Source organism: Leptinotarsa decemlineata, unplaced genomic scaffold, assembly GCF_025532065.1.
Source record: "Leptinotarsa decemlineata unplaced genomic scaffold, Ldec_3_MD MMD2_tig00001019_RagTag_RagTag, whole genome shotgun sequence".
NCBI lineage: Eukaryota > Metazoa > Arthropoda > Insecta > Coleoptera > Chrysomelidae > Leptinotarsa > Leptinotarsa decemlineata.
Window position 1 is genome coordinate 3,535,875 of NW_027412557.1, and position 16,067 is coordinate 3,551,941.

Genomic DNA, 16,067 nt, shown 5'->3' on the forward strand with positions numbered 1-16,067 from the left:
TTTTATGTTTTATTTTACGGTTGTGTGGAAATAATTCTGTGGGATTCCGGTGACAACATTTTCCGCGATTTAGCCTTAAGGCATCTTAATACTCTTTTCTATGACCTCCCTAAAGAAAACTTTTCGGTTTTCTATATGCATTTTTCAGTTTATCTACCAAATTTACCCTCTTATTACTCTTTAACCTATTGTTGCTCCACTTCCTTATCTCATGTTTTTCCATAGGACCTTTAGTATTTATGCCTTTATATGTTGTTAGTTTATTGTACTCCTTATGATGGGTTCTTTCGTGTATAGGAAGTGATAAAATGAAAATATAATATTAGCATAGTTGGAAGTCGGTTTTCCAACATTTTCTTAAAATTATTTACTTCCAACCCTAATTGGTTAGGATGGTGACACTGTAACATGAAATAAGGGATGATACAATTTTTCAATAACTTTTTAAAAATAAATTGGCTGTTTTATATTTTTACAAATACATTTTTCTTATATATCTGTATAGTTTTGTACCCTTTGAACTTAGGTTGGGGTAACAAAAAAAGAAGAGTAGGTTAGATAAAAAAAAGGCTGAATGTATTCGAAAGGACCGCGACATCTAAAAACTGTAATTTAAACGTCACACACAAGGAAAACATTGATTATTGCCGTAACAAAACCGTAGTCACGAACATTCAAATATTCCTTGTTCAATGTATAGTTTGTAATAATCTTTTACAGAAATGTGGAAGTCAACTCTTTATACTTACTATAGTATAGTGGGTTTCACGATATATGGTATTGGCTAAACGATTATAATAAAACCAATTAGACCCTTGAGTTGTAAAATCTGAAAATACCCATCATAAATGTAAAATGACCGGATTTATAAATATATATGTATAAATATTTATAAATCCGGTCATGAAGCCCGATGAAAAATACATTCAAAATACTGGAAATATAATCTGGAATCAAGTAAAAAGCGTGAAGATTCCAGTTTCACAAAAAGTCTAGACGACTGGAAAAATATTTGATAAGGCGAAAAATCTATACTATATCCGGTGAGCAGAGTGTCCCTACAATCAAAAGTCTAAAACACCGGCTCATCAATGAACGAACTCAAAAAAACTGTAGCCTCACTACTCTTTGGCGAGCTCTGTCTGCGAAACCGGCGTTCTGAATATATAACCGAAGAATGGTCCGATTCCTCTGATAAGTATAAAACAAAAGCACCATCAAATAAAGGGAGGAGAATACACGCAGGATCAGAAAATGTTTGGATCCCAAACGCTATGTGGCTATCTGCCAAAAATATTAAGGACTCTTGAGATGATTATCACGAATATACGACAGCACAGCTGCTTGAATATAAGATTAACCAACATTTCGTCAATCTTCAAGTAGTACTGTGGTATGTGACATTCCTACCGAGAGTTAGAAAAATTCTTTTAGTCATGTTATAAATGTTGAAAACTCCTACCTTTCTGTAAAGTCAATTGCGTCAATTAAAATTAATTTAGATAAGGATAGCGATAGCGATACTCAACTAAATATAGAACAGAATTGTAACATTCAAATTAATTACTTGTATGGCTCCTATATAATGAAAATTCAATTCAAATTTCTTAAATTTAACCCTTTAGCACATTTGCATTTTTACTTGATGATTTTTACACAATGGAATAAAACCAGGTAGTTTACTGCAGTTGATAAGCCAATACCATTCAGAGTGTAACATACTATACCAGAAAATTCGAACATGTGCAGATCCGAAACTAACAAAGAAAAGTAAAATTACACTCTGAATCGTTAAAATACATGATCAATAAATTCAAGTATTCACATTTCGATAGAGATTGTTCTACTCCAAATAAATATTCATATTGTGTATATGTGTATGTCTATGTATTCCTAAAGATTTATTCAGTCCGTCTGAAAGCTCATTATAATTTAATATCCATCGTGGTATTACCAGGAAAAGATTTCCGGCATACATTCACCAGATCTTACATTGTAGAGACATTGGGAGAAATTAATCTTTCAAATTTAATTTTGTAATATTTATTTTCTCAGTACCTTTGTAACTTTTCTTTTCACAGACAGACCACTCATTATATTGTGTACTTTGTAGAATCAAAACTGACCTATTTCACAAGTAGATCAAACATCATTTATCCAGATAATTCGCAAGAGACTCTCCTCACTTCGTGAGGAGGGGATTTTAACAAAAAACTTTGAAGGAAAATATCTTTTACAAATATCACAAAATATAATCCTGAAAACTGCTTCACCTTCCACTATGGATCTTTCAAATAATGGATTATTTCTGTCAATATTACTTACTACTATAATAATGTAATATTTTGTAGAAGTGTCAACAGTGACGGCTCGTGCATTGGAGAACAGGGGTGGCTAAAGTCATAAAGACTATATAAACACAGAAAAGCCCGGCGGAGGCGCGGACATTTTTTGGAGTACCACACCTATTTAAAGCAAAATACGTAATATTTGCATAAATGCAAACAAAAATTGTGTATTGCCGAAAATTATAAGTATGAAACTGACCATTGAAAAAACTTGGAAAAGGGTTGTCTTTGAGTTATTTAATATAAATATTTGATATTTAATATAAATTAATATAAATTTAATATAAAAAACAACATCAGTATGTTCAAATATCAATTTGAATATTTCTAACAAGAAACAAAACTTGTGATCATTTGAAATATATTTGAAACCTCTCGCCTCCCTAAGACTTTGGTCGTCGGTTTTAAAATCGTCACTGTTTAGGATAAAATCAAAGACATCAATCAATTTGTCTTTGTTTGAATGCACTGAAAAATCTGCTCTAGATGTAGAATTCCAACGCGTAGCAGCAAAAGTTGGCATTCAGCTACCACATATTTCATTTAAAACATGGCTTCTTTTGGTGGATTTTGAAAAGAATGCCGAAAATCCAGACATACTTGAAAGAAATACGCGGCAATCATGATGTTGCACGCTTTGCCTAATATTAAATTTAGGGCATGGGCATGACAATGCGTAAAAAGTGCATGAGGACTTTATTTTAGTTTGTAAACCATTTAAATGGCCGGTCATGACCGCAGTCCCATCATAGGTTTGCGCAATTAACTTTTGCCTAAAATTATAGGTGTCACACGTACGAATTAAAAAATTAAATAAATCGCCAGCTGTGCGCCCAGATGAAACATCATGAAAACCCATATTACCATCTTTGACATATCTAAAAACGATTGAAAGTTGTGATGTACAGGTAATATCGGTAGTTTCATCAATTTCCTATGCAAAAAAAGAAACACTTTCAATCTCCTTGCTTATATTTTTCTTAGTAATATATACCACACTGTCTATAAGCTACTTTTTTATGGTTTTTGAGGTGCCCGAAAAAACGTTATCGTTTAAAAAAGTGCAAAATTGTCATATTTGTCCCATAACATTAAAGGTTCCTTGTAATTGCCGCGATTAATCGAATCTTCGGTTTCATCGTGTCCGCGAAGAGCTAATTTTTGGGAATCCAAATAAATCGTAATATCGATAAGTCTTTTTAAATTCGACCGATTTTCCCTAAACTCATTATTGAAAGAAATTATGGCCTCTTTTCGAGCTGTATCTAAAGCTGTTGCTATATTTTGTTTGCTAAACAATTTTAATTTATAAGACCGTATTAGGAAGGACACGTTAAGAGGTAAGACCTCGTTAGTCCTTAGCTCGCACAAGTTTCTCAACTTCTGAGAGTTGTCGTTCGTATGGGGGCGACGGCTGATAAACAGAAAACAGAAAAACAGACAGAAGACGAAAATATATGCTCCTTAGATTCAAAATGTCTTTCTGAAGAACGAGGTAAATTTTTTAAATCGGAGTATCCTATTTTAGACCACGTTTGGTATTCGGTTTGTATGGAAAATAAAACACAGGGCCAACAAAAAAGTTTTTCTCGTTCAATGGAGCCGGTTAACCAATCGCATTTATCGTACCAACTAATATTAAATCCTCGATTTTGTCGATTATCTGACGCTTTAATTGAAATCAAATTTGGTTGAGGCCTTCCCAGAGTTTTAATAATGTAAAATTTATTATCAAAAGATAAAAACTTGAAACTATTTGTCAGCAACCAATTTACTATAGCGTCAGATTTTTTAATTTCGTCCAACTTATCCATAATAAATGGAAAAAAAAACTTACAAAACAGTGAAAACCTGAAAACACCTTGAAATTGAAAGAAAACACTTTGAAATACACAATAACAAATATTATCAAGAAACACTGAAACGATTTACCGAAATATTTTTCAGTCCCGGTCCGTCACGGCATCCCGTTCGAATAATTGAATCAAAAACAAACGCAGTCGTACACTAACGAAGACCAACTGGAGGCTAGCCTCCTCTAACGCTATAATTTCTGCAACTAAAATTACAAATCGGAACATATGTCGCTGGCTGGATCGGTCTCGCAGAACTTTTGTTTTTTAAAGCGGTCGGAGGCTTGGCTCCCTTGCAACGTATTAACGATGGCATTTATTATTTCGGGTTGATGGTTTTTTCGTTATTCGTTCGTGGGTGGGCGGTGCGTTTGAGGTTTGTTGATGCAGGACACAGTGTGGTACGTACTACGTAGTGAGTGATAGTGTTTTTTCGAGCATATTATGTATTTATATTAAAAATTAATGGTAAAGTAATGATACCCAAGCATTTTTATAAAAAAATGATCATAGTTATTTGTCAATATCTTTTAATTTATTGCGATGAATATCCTCAAATTTCATGGGGAGGCTAAGCCTCCATTGCCTCCTATGACGAGCCGCCGCTGAGTGTCAATACAAAAGGCCACTTTGACAATTCTTTGTTTTCCTCGGGAAATATGCACCACCATTTTGCATCAAATTGCTGGAGATATTTTTGCAAAACAAAACATAGAAATTAAAGTCGAAGATATTTGTATTATAATGGTAACATCTCCAGCAAATTCATCTATGTAGTTTTACTGCTTAAATACAGTACTGTGCTATGTTAATTTCTTGAATATTTATTTTTGAATATCTAATTGATACCGTTTTGAAATGATAATATACCTAACCAAGTTCAAAGAGGTGATTCTGCAATTTCCATCCAATATGAAAAGGCTATCTATTTTTGAAGTAGTATCCATGAAATACATTTCCAAAAACGTACAAAAGTGAATCATTTCTTATTCCGCAGGTACTTGCTGAAGTGAAACTAAGTGCCAAAACTTACCGTTTAGAGAGAAACCTAGCGGAAGATAGATCGTCAGTCGAAAACGACATTCACGAACTTACAAGCGAAGTTGTTCCTACCACTGCTACTGTCAAGCCTCCATTGACTACTTTAGATGACGTTTTCATTAGTGTGAAAACAACCAAAAACTATCATACCAAGAGACTGCCGATTATACTGAAGACTTGGTTTCAGTTAGCCAGGAAGCAGGTGAGCTGGAATTTTACGAAATTCACTAGTAATTATAGGCGATTTATGGAAAAATTAAGTATTGATGACAAAAATATATTTTCCAACTCTTCATTAGCATTATTGTGGATATTTTCATTAATACCATTTTGAAGATACAAGAAAATATATTGAATACAAGAAATATATTAAAATAAAATCATTATTATTTGGTGCAGGTGAATGGAAGAACAAATGACTGAAATCTTACTTACATAAATATAAAACAAGTGAGAACAATATATGAAAATTGTATGAAATAAATAGTGATACTATTGAAGTTGTTTACCTGAACAGTGAAAAAATAAAAGTTATGAGTTTATGTATAATCGAATCAAGTTGTTATGAATCCAGCCCTGGCGATCTAGGTAGATTATTGAAAGCAAAGATGAATTATTCTGAAGGTGATGAAGAAAGACACAAACAAGGTTACTTTCTATTACTGTATAAATTTCGGTGGAGTTGCCGAGAATGAGCAGTTTAGCATAAGGTGCGGCAGTGATAACAAGAAAAGTAATTTAGTAAAATGATTATTAGTTTAGCACTGTAACGAGTACCAGTGTTTTCAAGTTGTACTTTAGTAACATTGAACATTGCAGTAATTAATTCAGCTATGGAAATGTATATGCCTGGTATCTGTTACACAAATATCTAATTTTTCGAACTGTTACTGGAATCGAACATATATAATTTTATGATACATATATTATATAATACATACACCATTCAAAATAATTAAGATTAACAGGTAGTCGTAGTTGAATAGTCCAAATAGAAACATTTCATTTCGAACATTTTTTAAGTTTTGTAAAAAAAACTGAACTCCATTGCTCAACTTTGAAGGGTCAAAGGTTTGTTGACATCATTCGATTGAATATCAACACAAATTTCATTCATTTCAAATACATTTAATGTGAAAATTTCATCTATCTATGCCTCTGGATTGAGAACGAAGATAGGAATTAAGTTTATTGACACTTTCCAGCAATCTTCGTATTTTGTATATACAATCACATTTGCATTCAATTTTCTCAATTTTATATCAACAGAAAGGAGAAAGAATTGATACTTATTTTTCAAAGACTTGAATTTACTTTTATCGTTCCTGTGGCTTTTTGGGCAAAACTAGAGGTATTTATTCGCATTTGATTAAAAACACCAAAAATAAGACACCGTAGCACGAGACTACCAATTATAATGAGAACGGAACAGGTAAGAACTAACAATTTCTGGTGATAAATCTTTGAGCTAATGATGGGTGTGAGTCGTACATGACTGTTACCGCCAAAAATAAAAAAAATCTTTTACTTTGTATCTGAAAGGTTTATAAATAACATGGTGTGGAGATACATTTTCAGAAGTAATGCATAACAAAATCGATAATATCAGGGCGAAAGTTTTTTTTAGAGAGACAAAGTGGAGGGATGTATAATACACCGTTATTGATAGAAATGGAATGACTAAAATGTCGGGGGCTTGAAATACTGGGATGAGGAATTGGTTTATAATCCTAATAATAATAAGAGTGTTTCGTATCAAACTGGTAATTCGTGGAACAAGTTGGATGTATATTTTTATAGATACCACTTTGGTTAGTGGAAAACCTGGCAAATTTTTATTGACATACGAAAGGTACTTAATATTACTTGCCCAGCACTCACATTTTGAATATTTTCTGAAAGATTTTTATTTATTTACTGACAAATTCAAAATCTTCTTTGAATCATATTGAAGCTCGATTACACATACCGCTTTCCTCAAATAATTGGCGTTAGTGGTAGGTGGTTAACGTGAAAAGCTTTCACTTTTCCAAAATTTATCATTATTTCCCATATCTAATACATATAAATTAAATTTATCAAAAAAAAAATAATTACAACATTAAGACATTGGGACAACGCCGTATATTAATTGTAGGACAATAAAAACATGAAAGGCAACCCTCGCATAACTTTCACTTTTCAAAGTTAACTGTTCTTCCGTATGTAGAAATTCATATTAAACCACTTTAAGAAGTATAAGAAATCATGAAAGACAAGATGATGAGAAGTTTAGGAGTCTTTCCTCTCTCTCCCAAAAGATGTGGAGAAGATGTAGATCTAGAAGTACTTCCATGACCGCTCCATACATCAGTGGTCTGACAGTCATCACATATATCCAATAGATTTGTTTGGATCCCGACTACCAACATTTTTCACAAATCCTTCTACATGTTATTGGAACAGCCCGGCTTAGTATAAAACTTTTTATAAGTGAAAGTTTCAGGTGCGTTTTCTATCGGGATAATATATAGATATTTCATTTCTACTGCAAATGGAATAATCTTACCACTGGAGAATATTACAGGCTATACTTATGCTTATGTGGTTCATGTTAGGATGGCAAGGTCATCTGTAAAAGATCGCCGATCTACTTCTGTTAAATCGGGGACTTCAAGAGACTATTCATAGAAAGTGACTACAGAAGTAGCAGGGATGGTGCCCCTCCACTGGTCACATGGAACCTAAAAGCCTCATCTTCAAGAGTCTATCTCCTGGTCTGTATGATGAATGTATGCATCTTGGTTAGACTTGTTAGGATGAAGGCATGTATATTGATAGGTATCTTACCTAATTATTTGAATGGGTATGTGTTGTTAAGTTGTTAGAAAAAATTAGAAATGTAAAATTGTTATTTGAATGAATAATTGACACTGAAACTAGATGGAAGTTATCTCCGCAGAGAATGTGAGACTCCTCAGTTGTTGGCCCAGTTGACTTGTTTCGCAAATCTCCCTATACATCTCGCGCCCAATTTTCCTCCGACCTTCCAAACCTTGTAATATTGAATAGAATCCCAGATGTACATATCCTTTTGTTGAATATATTTGGAAAATCTAATGCCCAACCGAAAAATCCGCGGTAAAATATCCAATGCACACGAATCTCTCAAATTAATCTAACTAGTCCCCTGATATCCAGAATCAAAGCCCGGCTAGACGGCCTTCTTTATAATTTATACTCGCGAAGGGAAAGGGCCTCTGCCTTTCCCACGGGTAAATCCACGCGTACAGCGTACGTCAAAATTGATTGTCGCACACACAATGAGCTTTGTTTGGCACAGATCAGGTCTTGTGTCGAAATGGCACTTGATCTATCATTCGAGGGGGTGCTATTCGTTGCTAGATAAGTCTACCCACGAAATCTAGGTGCACACTTCTCGTCGAAGCCCTCTCTGTTTGTTTTGTGTTTGTATTTCAATGAAACGGAAGTCATGTAAATTTACATTGGAAATCGTGCGTGGTTGTTAGGGGGGTAGTCACCAGACAAGAACAGATTGAATTTATTTGTTAGTTACAGTAATTGGTGCTTATGAGAGCGATGTGTAGCGTGGGATTATTTTTGAGAGAGGAAATTGTCATGAAGTGAGAATGAGTGACATGAGAAAGCTCTTGACGTGAAAGTGTCATAAGGAAACTGAACTGATTTCGATTACTGAATCACAAAGCGTAACGAAAGTAATCAATGAGTTTAAAATACAGTGCGTAATTCACTGTTTTTCAATTAAATTATTGAATATACAGAGTATCCTATCTTCGAGTGATGCTGTCGTCATCGGTTTCTTGAATTGTTCCAATTTCCAGAGTTATCTTATTGAGATTATTAAAAAAATCACAAGTTGCATCGTACTGGATGGGCAACAATACCAACTAACTTTCCACGGGAGTACTTAACATCATCAGAAAGTGTTAAAATTCTGTAATATTTGCAAAAAAATAAAATAAGAGTACGCATCACATAATAAAGTATCTATAGATAGAATAGGAGCCAGTGACAGATTTTCATGACAATTCCCTCCCAATCGAAACTTCGTAAAATGCATTAGGGATTAATACCCTCAACAGTCAGTTGCGACACCTTGGGTAGGGCGGGCAATATCAGCCTCCCACGTATGAAAAAACGTGATTTTAGTCATTTCCTCCCATTTTAAAGTTTGTCGGATTATAGTTTATCCAATATCTTGAAGGGAAAATGAAGTCAGCTAACCATAACATGGTGGATTTACGTTTGCTGGCTGCCTGCTACCAAACGTATATTCTCAATGTTTTCCTCTCAACTGAAACTTACTTGGTGACAGTTTATATGTTACTATGAATGAAAACCAATGTCAGCTTGCTGTATCTCAGTGGAAAGTTCGTCAGCTGGTACCTTAAAAGGTGTAACGTAGCAGCATCTATCACCTACTGATGACTTTTCTCTTGACTTAGAGCTGGCTATTTTTTTTTCATTATTTACTAAAGCATGTTAACAATCCTGTTATGAATTTTCATCCGGGAGGAAATCGTGTTTTGACAGTATGCTGATTTGAGTGTTTTGATAACAAATATGAAGTTTAATGAAACCAGGCCACCAAACGCGGAATGAGATTTCAAGAATTGCATTTACCGGATACCTTGTGAGTGCGGAAAATCCTATATCGGTGAAACTAAGAGGCCATTGAATGTTCGCATTGCCGAGCACAAGAAACGCACACAACGAGGGGAAACCAGCAAATCAGGAATAACGGAGCATCGTTGGACCCATCAACATAACATCGAGTGGTCCCAAGCTGAGATCATACACAGGGAGGAACATTGGTTTGGGAGGAAATTCAAAGAAGCCGCATTCATGTTGTCCAACGATGTATTTAGCCAAGCTAGCGTAGAGATACGCAATATATGGAAACCCATAATCATGCGAAAAATGGCCAACTCCCGCCAAACAGTCATCTCCCACTAAACAGATGAAGTGGAAAAAGGAAAGCGGAGATAAGTGAAAGTACTCGAATGATCCATAAATAGTCATCTCTCGGAGAAATTAGTCCAGTCATCACCCGAAGACGATTGTGGATACTAACAATCGAAACGTTGTGAAGTGACTTGGCTTGGAATCCCTTAACTTTTTATTTTTATTCTTAAAATATTTGTTCAATTGTTCTATACTTGTATTTTATTCCACTGTTATTTCATTTTAGGTTTTTTTGCTTAATATTTATTTTCAGCTATTCTCTTTTTTCAATTCTTCTTTTTTATTAGTTCTTTCAGGGATTTCAAATCATTTCATATAATATCAAGCAATGGAAGTCCAAACTAAAGAAATTTATCATGAAACACTTTCAAACAAATGAAGTTTAATTATGGAGGAAATGTTGGTATAAGAAAATCATTAATGGATAATTTATTGCAGCATAATTTTTCAATTATTCAACTTTTATTTTAATAAACTGATTAAAAATAAAAATGACAATTAATCTTTTTCATTCTCGCTTTGGCGAGTGCAGCTATTGTAAAACATGATCAATATGAAAAAAAAATCATACCTTTTCCAGGTTGAATGGTTATCTCCTCAATTGACCAATCAAATTCGAATCGATTATCTAATTGTTCCCAATCAAAGTCTGAAGATTCTTCAGTTGTTGAGACCAAAATTGTGTGATGTAACACTCCCTCAAATAATGATTATTCAGTTGTGATTCGCATGGTGGTAGAGAAGAACTGCCAAAACTTTATTTGGGCAACTTAAATTCATCATCATTGTCCAAAAATTTGTAAGTTTTCTGGAACAATGTAACCCTAGTATCGTTTATGTTTCTTAACCGATTAAGGGCATACATCTAACAAGCAAACTCTTGAATTTTGCTAAATAAATCTTTCCTGTTCATCGATGACTCTGTCATTTGTACGAACACTCCGTAAAGCTCCAGATTTTGACATTATCGAAAAGGGCTGCTTTTTGCCTTCTCTAAAAAATGCAGCCAGTGTATTTATGTCTATTTCCACGTGAATATTGTAAACTACAAACAGATTATTTTTCAATCCCCTTTTCGTTACTTGTGTCTTAGGAATTACCCGCTCCTATGACCTTTACCCACCTATTAGTTAATCCGGTCATCTTTCCTCTCCCTATAATGACCAATCTGACACCTTTGAAGAGTACAGTCAGAATGAACCTTATCTTTTCTACAGTTCAACTAGCCAGTTATTTATCTTATCTTACTTTTCCACAAGATTCAATACAATTCTTGTGTACATATTAATATTCATACTCACGATGAAATTATCGTGAGTCAAAACAAATATAGTACTGGGAATAGAGCAGACGCTTGCTTTTTTATGGTCGCATCTACATGCTCTGCTCACTAATCAAACTAATTCTTCCATTAGTTCTAGGAGAACCGATTCAGATGGCGCTATTTTACAAAAATCCATATTCCTAGTATAGCATCTGGAGAAGGTAATTTCAATCCACAATCTAGCTGCAATGTAGAAATGGCTAATATAAAGCTTCAATCTGTAAAAATAGAGAATAACTTAAGAAACGTGATTTCCTTTCGGATGAAAATTTATAAGAGGATTGTTAAAATGCTCTAGTAAATAATGAAAAAAATCAGCTAGCTGTAAGTCAAAGAAAAAGTCGTCAGCTGATAAGATTCAGTAGGTGATAGATGCTGCTGCGTTATACCTTTTCAGGTACCAGCTGATAAACTTCTCACTGAGATACAGCAAGCTGACATTGATTTTCATTCAGAGTAGTATATAAACTATCACCAGGACAATTTTTAGTTAAGAGTGAATCATTGAAATTATTATTTCCTTTATGTTCAAGAAGCCAGCAAACGTACAGTGCTCAACTGTAATGTCTCCCCCCCTTTTATTATTTGAACGGGTCAACTCAAAAAATTGAAATTTGGGATAATGAAATTAATGCATGAATACTTTATTTTGAAGTGAATTTAACAGATGAAACTTTCAAGATGGCGACTAGGCGCCATCTTGGAGGGTTCTTGTGACACATATTTTTAAACTTCCTGACAAATGCTTCGTAATGAGGTAATAAGCTTGAGGTCAGTTCAGAAGATGCTCGAAATGGTTGCCTTGAACTTCGTGACATATGAACAACCTATCCGATATTTCACGCCGAACATTTTCGAACACAGTAACGTCAATATCTCTACAAATATGTATTATTTCCTGCCGTATATCCAATATTGGAGCAGGTTCAGTTTCGTACACCTTTTGCAAACGTTAATTTGTTCTGGATATTGGATATGTGCGTTTCTCGGAAAACGTGAGGGTTGGTATCACTTCAATAACGGCAATTTTGTCTGTTTGAAAAAAAAATTACATTCGTCACTAAAACAAATATTGTGGAGATGGGCAGGATGCCTTGCAATAGTTTCCGTCATGATTTCGCAGAATTTTGTTCTTCGATCAGTGTCATCTTCAAATTAATTGGTGTACCATTTTAATTTTGTATGGATGATACCCCTATTCCTCTTCAAAAGTCTCTATACAATAGAAGGAGACACCTCACAAACATTCGCGACGGAATAAGTAGACTGTTCAGGATTTACTACCATCTCACCAATTATTTGCACTTGCTGTTCTTCCGGAACGGACGAATGACCTGGGGGCTTTTTGTTATGTAGGTACACTACCGGGATTTGTGAATTTGAATACAAGTTGGCTCAAATATTTTCTACAGATAGGACGATTCGGAAAACGTTCATTAGAAATCCTTTCGGTCTCGTAGAAGAATTGATCATTTTTGAGATTGTTGACGTGGTACCTTAATACTAGTAAAACCAACTGAACAATGAACAAGTCAGTATAATCACCAGAACTTTGGAATCACGTGTCACACTTGATTGCTATTGAGAAAGATAAACTATTCATGCATACTTGAAATACTATTTCGAAGTATACATATTTATGAAGGTCTTCAAGCACTTGCTACAATTTAACTCGATTACCATGTTGTTCGAGATTGGAATATTATCCTGTTTTGGTGGGTTGTCCAGTTAATTTCAAACATGTTATTCATCACAGCATTTAGAAAGAAAACATGTTTTGAATTTCAGTATTGATAGATCAACTCGTATTTCTATGATATTTATGGAACTCACAAACCTAAAGTAGATGGTAATCGATATTATTAAAGGTATAATTTTTGACAGTAGTAACATAGTTTTCACTGAGTTATATAATATATATATATATATATATATATATATATATATATAGCGCCACTGTTGCAGGTCCTGCAACAGTGGCGCGGTGTTCCATATCTCTATATAGGAAGCAGATAGAAATCTAATTTTCTATAATATTACCTTATTGCTCGAGCTCGACAAAATAAAAATATTGGCGGTCACACAGGGTGTTCGATTTTTTCTGGGCGGATCCCAACTGTGTCTTTTTAAATGGCAACCTATATTTTTTATCGCTTTTTCGGTTTCTTCATAGAAAATAAAATAAACTTTATGTATATCTGCACTTCGAAAATATTGACGGTTTTCGAGATATCTAGCATGACAGGTTTTTTTTTCCAATATTCGTCACTCAGAATATTTGAAATTATAAAGTGGTGCCAAGTCCAGTTGAAATTTTTTTTTGGTCGAATATTCTACATTGGTAACTCTCTCAAACGATATATCTGAAATCGACCTGTGATATACAGGGTATGAAAAACCGCTTGCCAAATATTGTAAATGAAAATTTGCAAAATCTTCCTTAGATTAAATGGAACACCCTGTATATTATTGATCCATAAGAAGCGCCAACGAAACCTCTACAAATTTCATTAAGTATTCCCTATGGCTAAGTTCAATAGTTTTTCTTAAATGAGCATTTCTTTCGAAAAATGGTCATTTTTTCAAAGCGAAATCCATTTGACGACTGATAAAAATATTCGAAAGATATCTTGTTTCAATTTTGTACATTAGAAGGTGTCCAAACAAATATTTTTTAACGAAATAAATGTATGTACCTATCACTTTTTGCTAAATGGAAAATTATTTTTTCATTGGATGCAGAATTTCACTCATAAATCGTTCACTATCAAACCAAACAAGTCAAAAGAAAGAAACATTATAAATAACTATTTTTTTCATGTTATTATATTCATTCAGAGCTTGAGTTCTAGATATTCAAATTTGTCAACTGGCAAATTACAAAACTACAAAAGGGAGAGTTTAATTAAGGTGGATAATGAAACTTTTATAAAATATGTTCAACATGTCTTCCATTTTTTTGAATGCAGAGCTGAAGTCTATGTTTGAAAGACTGTTCTACCCTGCGCAAGACAGCTGGTGTAATGCTGCGAAAAGCATTCGTTATTCTAAGTCGCATATTTTCGGGAGAAGTTGGTGGCTCAACGTAAACCATATTTTTTATGTATCCCCATAAGAAAAAATCTAGTTTCGTCAAATCTGGTGATCTAGCGGGCCACCGTACAGGCCCATTCCGTCCTATCCATTTATTGGGAAATACTTCATTTAGATGATCTCTCACTTCTGCCGAATAGTGAGCAGGTGCACCATCATGTTGTAACCACATTCTATTGCGGAGGTCAAGAGGAATATCATCTAAGAAACCTGGTAAATCATTTCGTAAGAAATTGAGATACATTGCACCATTCATATGTCCCTCAAAAAAGTATGGACCAATTACATATTCTCCAATGATGCCTCCCCAGACATTTATCGACCACCTATGTTGATAATCCACCTGTCTCAATAAGTGAGGATTTTCTGTCGCATAATAATGGTAATTATGTCGATTTACAAATCCATTTTTATGGAATGTCGATTCATCCGACCATAAAATATTATTGAAAAAATATTCGTTTCGACGAATTTTGTTCATGGCCCAATTGCAAAATCTCACTCTTTTCTCGAAATCAGCATACAGTAGTTCTTGATGTAACTGAACGTGGTATGGATGCAAGCGATGTTTCTTCAATACTCGTTGCACTGATCTCTCACTTATATCCACTATTTCCCCAATTTGTCGTTGACTCCTACTAGGATCTTCTTCAACAGCAAGAAGAACTTGCAATTCATTATCTTCATTAGTAGCTGGCTTGATGCGCTCATGTTTGGAATAATTAATAGATTCAGTTTCAACGAATCGTCCCAAGACCTTTCGGAAAGATCTTTCATCTGGATGCCTTCTATCTGGATACCGTTGAGAATAAATTCTACTTGCCAATAAACAATTCCTGTCTGATTCACCTAATATGAAAATCATATCAATCAAATCACTTTTTGATAACAACATTCTGATGAAATTATACCGACAGTTCAACTTCACGATTGACTAAAAATTTCAATATTCATTTGCAGCCAAATATTTTGTTCTGTCATTTGCCAGACTACTTGATTTCCAATAAATATTTCATTCGCTGAAAGGTTGTTTTAGACCGAAAGAATATGGCACATATTCCGAGATTTTTGAAATTATTGTAACTATTCAAGAACGTCCATTTTGTGGTGTAATTCGCAACTTGTTTATCTAGCAACAGGTAATTTTAGGAATGGGCGATATTTTAAGGAAAGGGTATTTTTTGTATATTCTTATCAGTCGTCAAATGGATTTCGCTTTGAAAAAATGACCATTTTTCGAAAGAAATGCTCGTTTAAGAAAAACTATTGAACTTAGCCATAGGGAATACTTAATGAAATTTGTAGAGGTTTCGTTGGCGCTTCTTATGGATCAATAATATACAGGGTGTTCCATTTAATATAAGGAAGATTTTGCAAATTTTCATTTACAATATTTGGCAAGCGATTTTTCATACCCTGTAT

General features: G+C 34.1%; 1 protein-coding gene and 1 long non-coding RNA gene across 3 annotated transcripts in view; one reads left to right on the forward strand and one right to left on the reverse strand.

The window, feature by feature from the left end:
* The window catches only part of fng (fringe), a 199,343-nt gene that overhangs the window by 8,115 nt on the left and 175,161 nt on the right, over positions 1-16,067 (forward strand). The window contains exon 2 of the mRNA XM_074175352.1: positions 5,199-5,444. Within this exon, the coding sequence (XP_074031453.1) occupies positions 5,199-5,444 (246 nt within the window). The remainder of the gene's footprint in view (positions 1-5,198; positions 5,445-16,067) is intronic.
* Positions 1-16,067, reverse strand: part of LOC141482306 (uncharacterized) — a 75,425-nt gene that overhangs the window by 5,316 nt on the left and 54,042 nt on the right. Inside the window, exons 1-3 of one of the 2 annotated variants that reach the window (XR_012465450.1) lie at positions 12,845-13,060; positions 10,800-11,770; positions 5,235-5,449 (exon numbers count right to left, since the gene is read on the reverse strand). This is a non-coding gene — a long non-coding RNA (uncharacterized lncRNA). Of the gene's footprint in view, positions 1-5,234; positions 5,450-10,799; positions 11,771-12,844; positions 13,061-16,067 lie in introns of those variants that run through there. The other variant, XR_012465451.1, reaches the window with a different exon arrangement.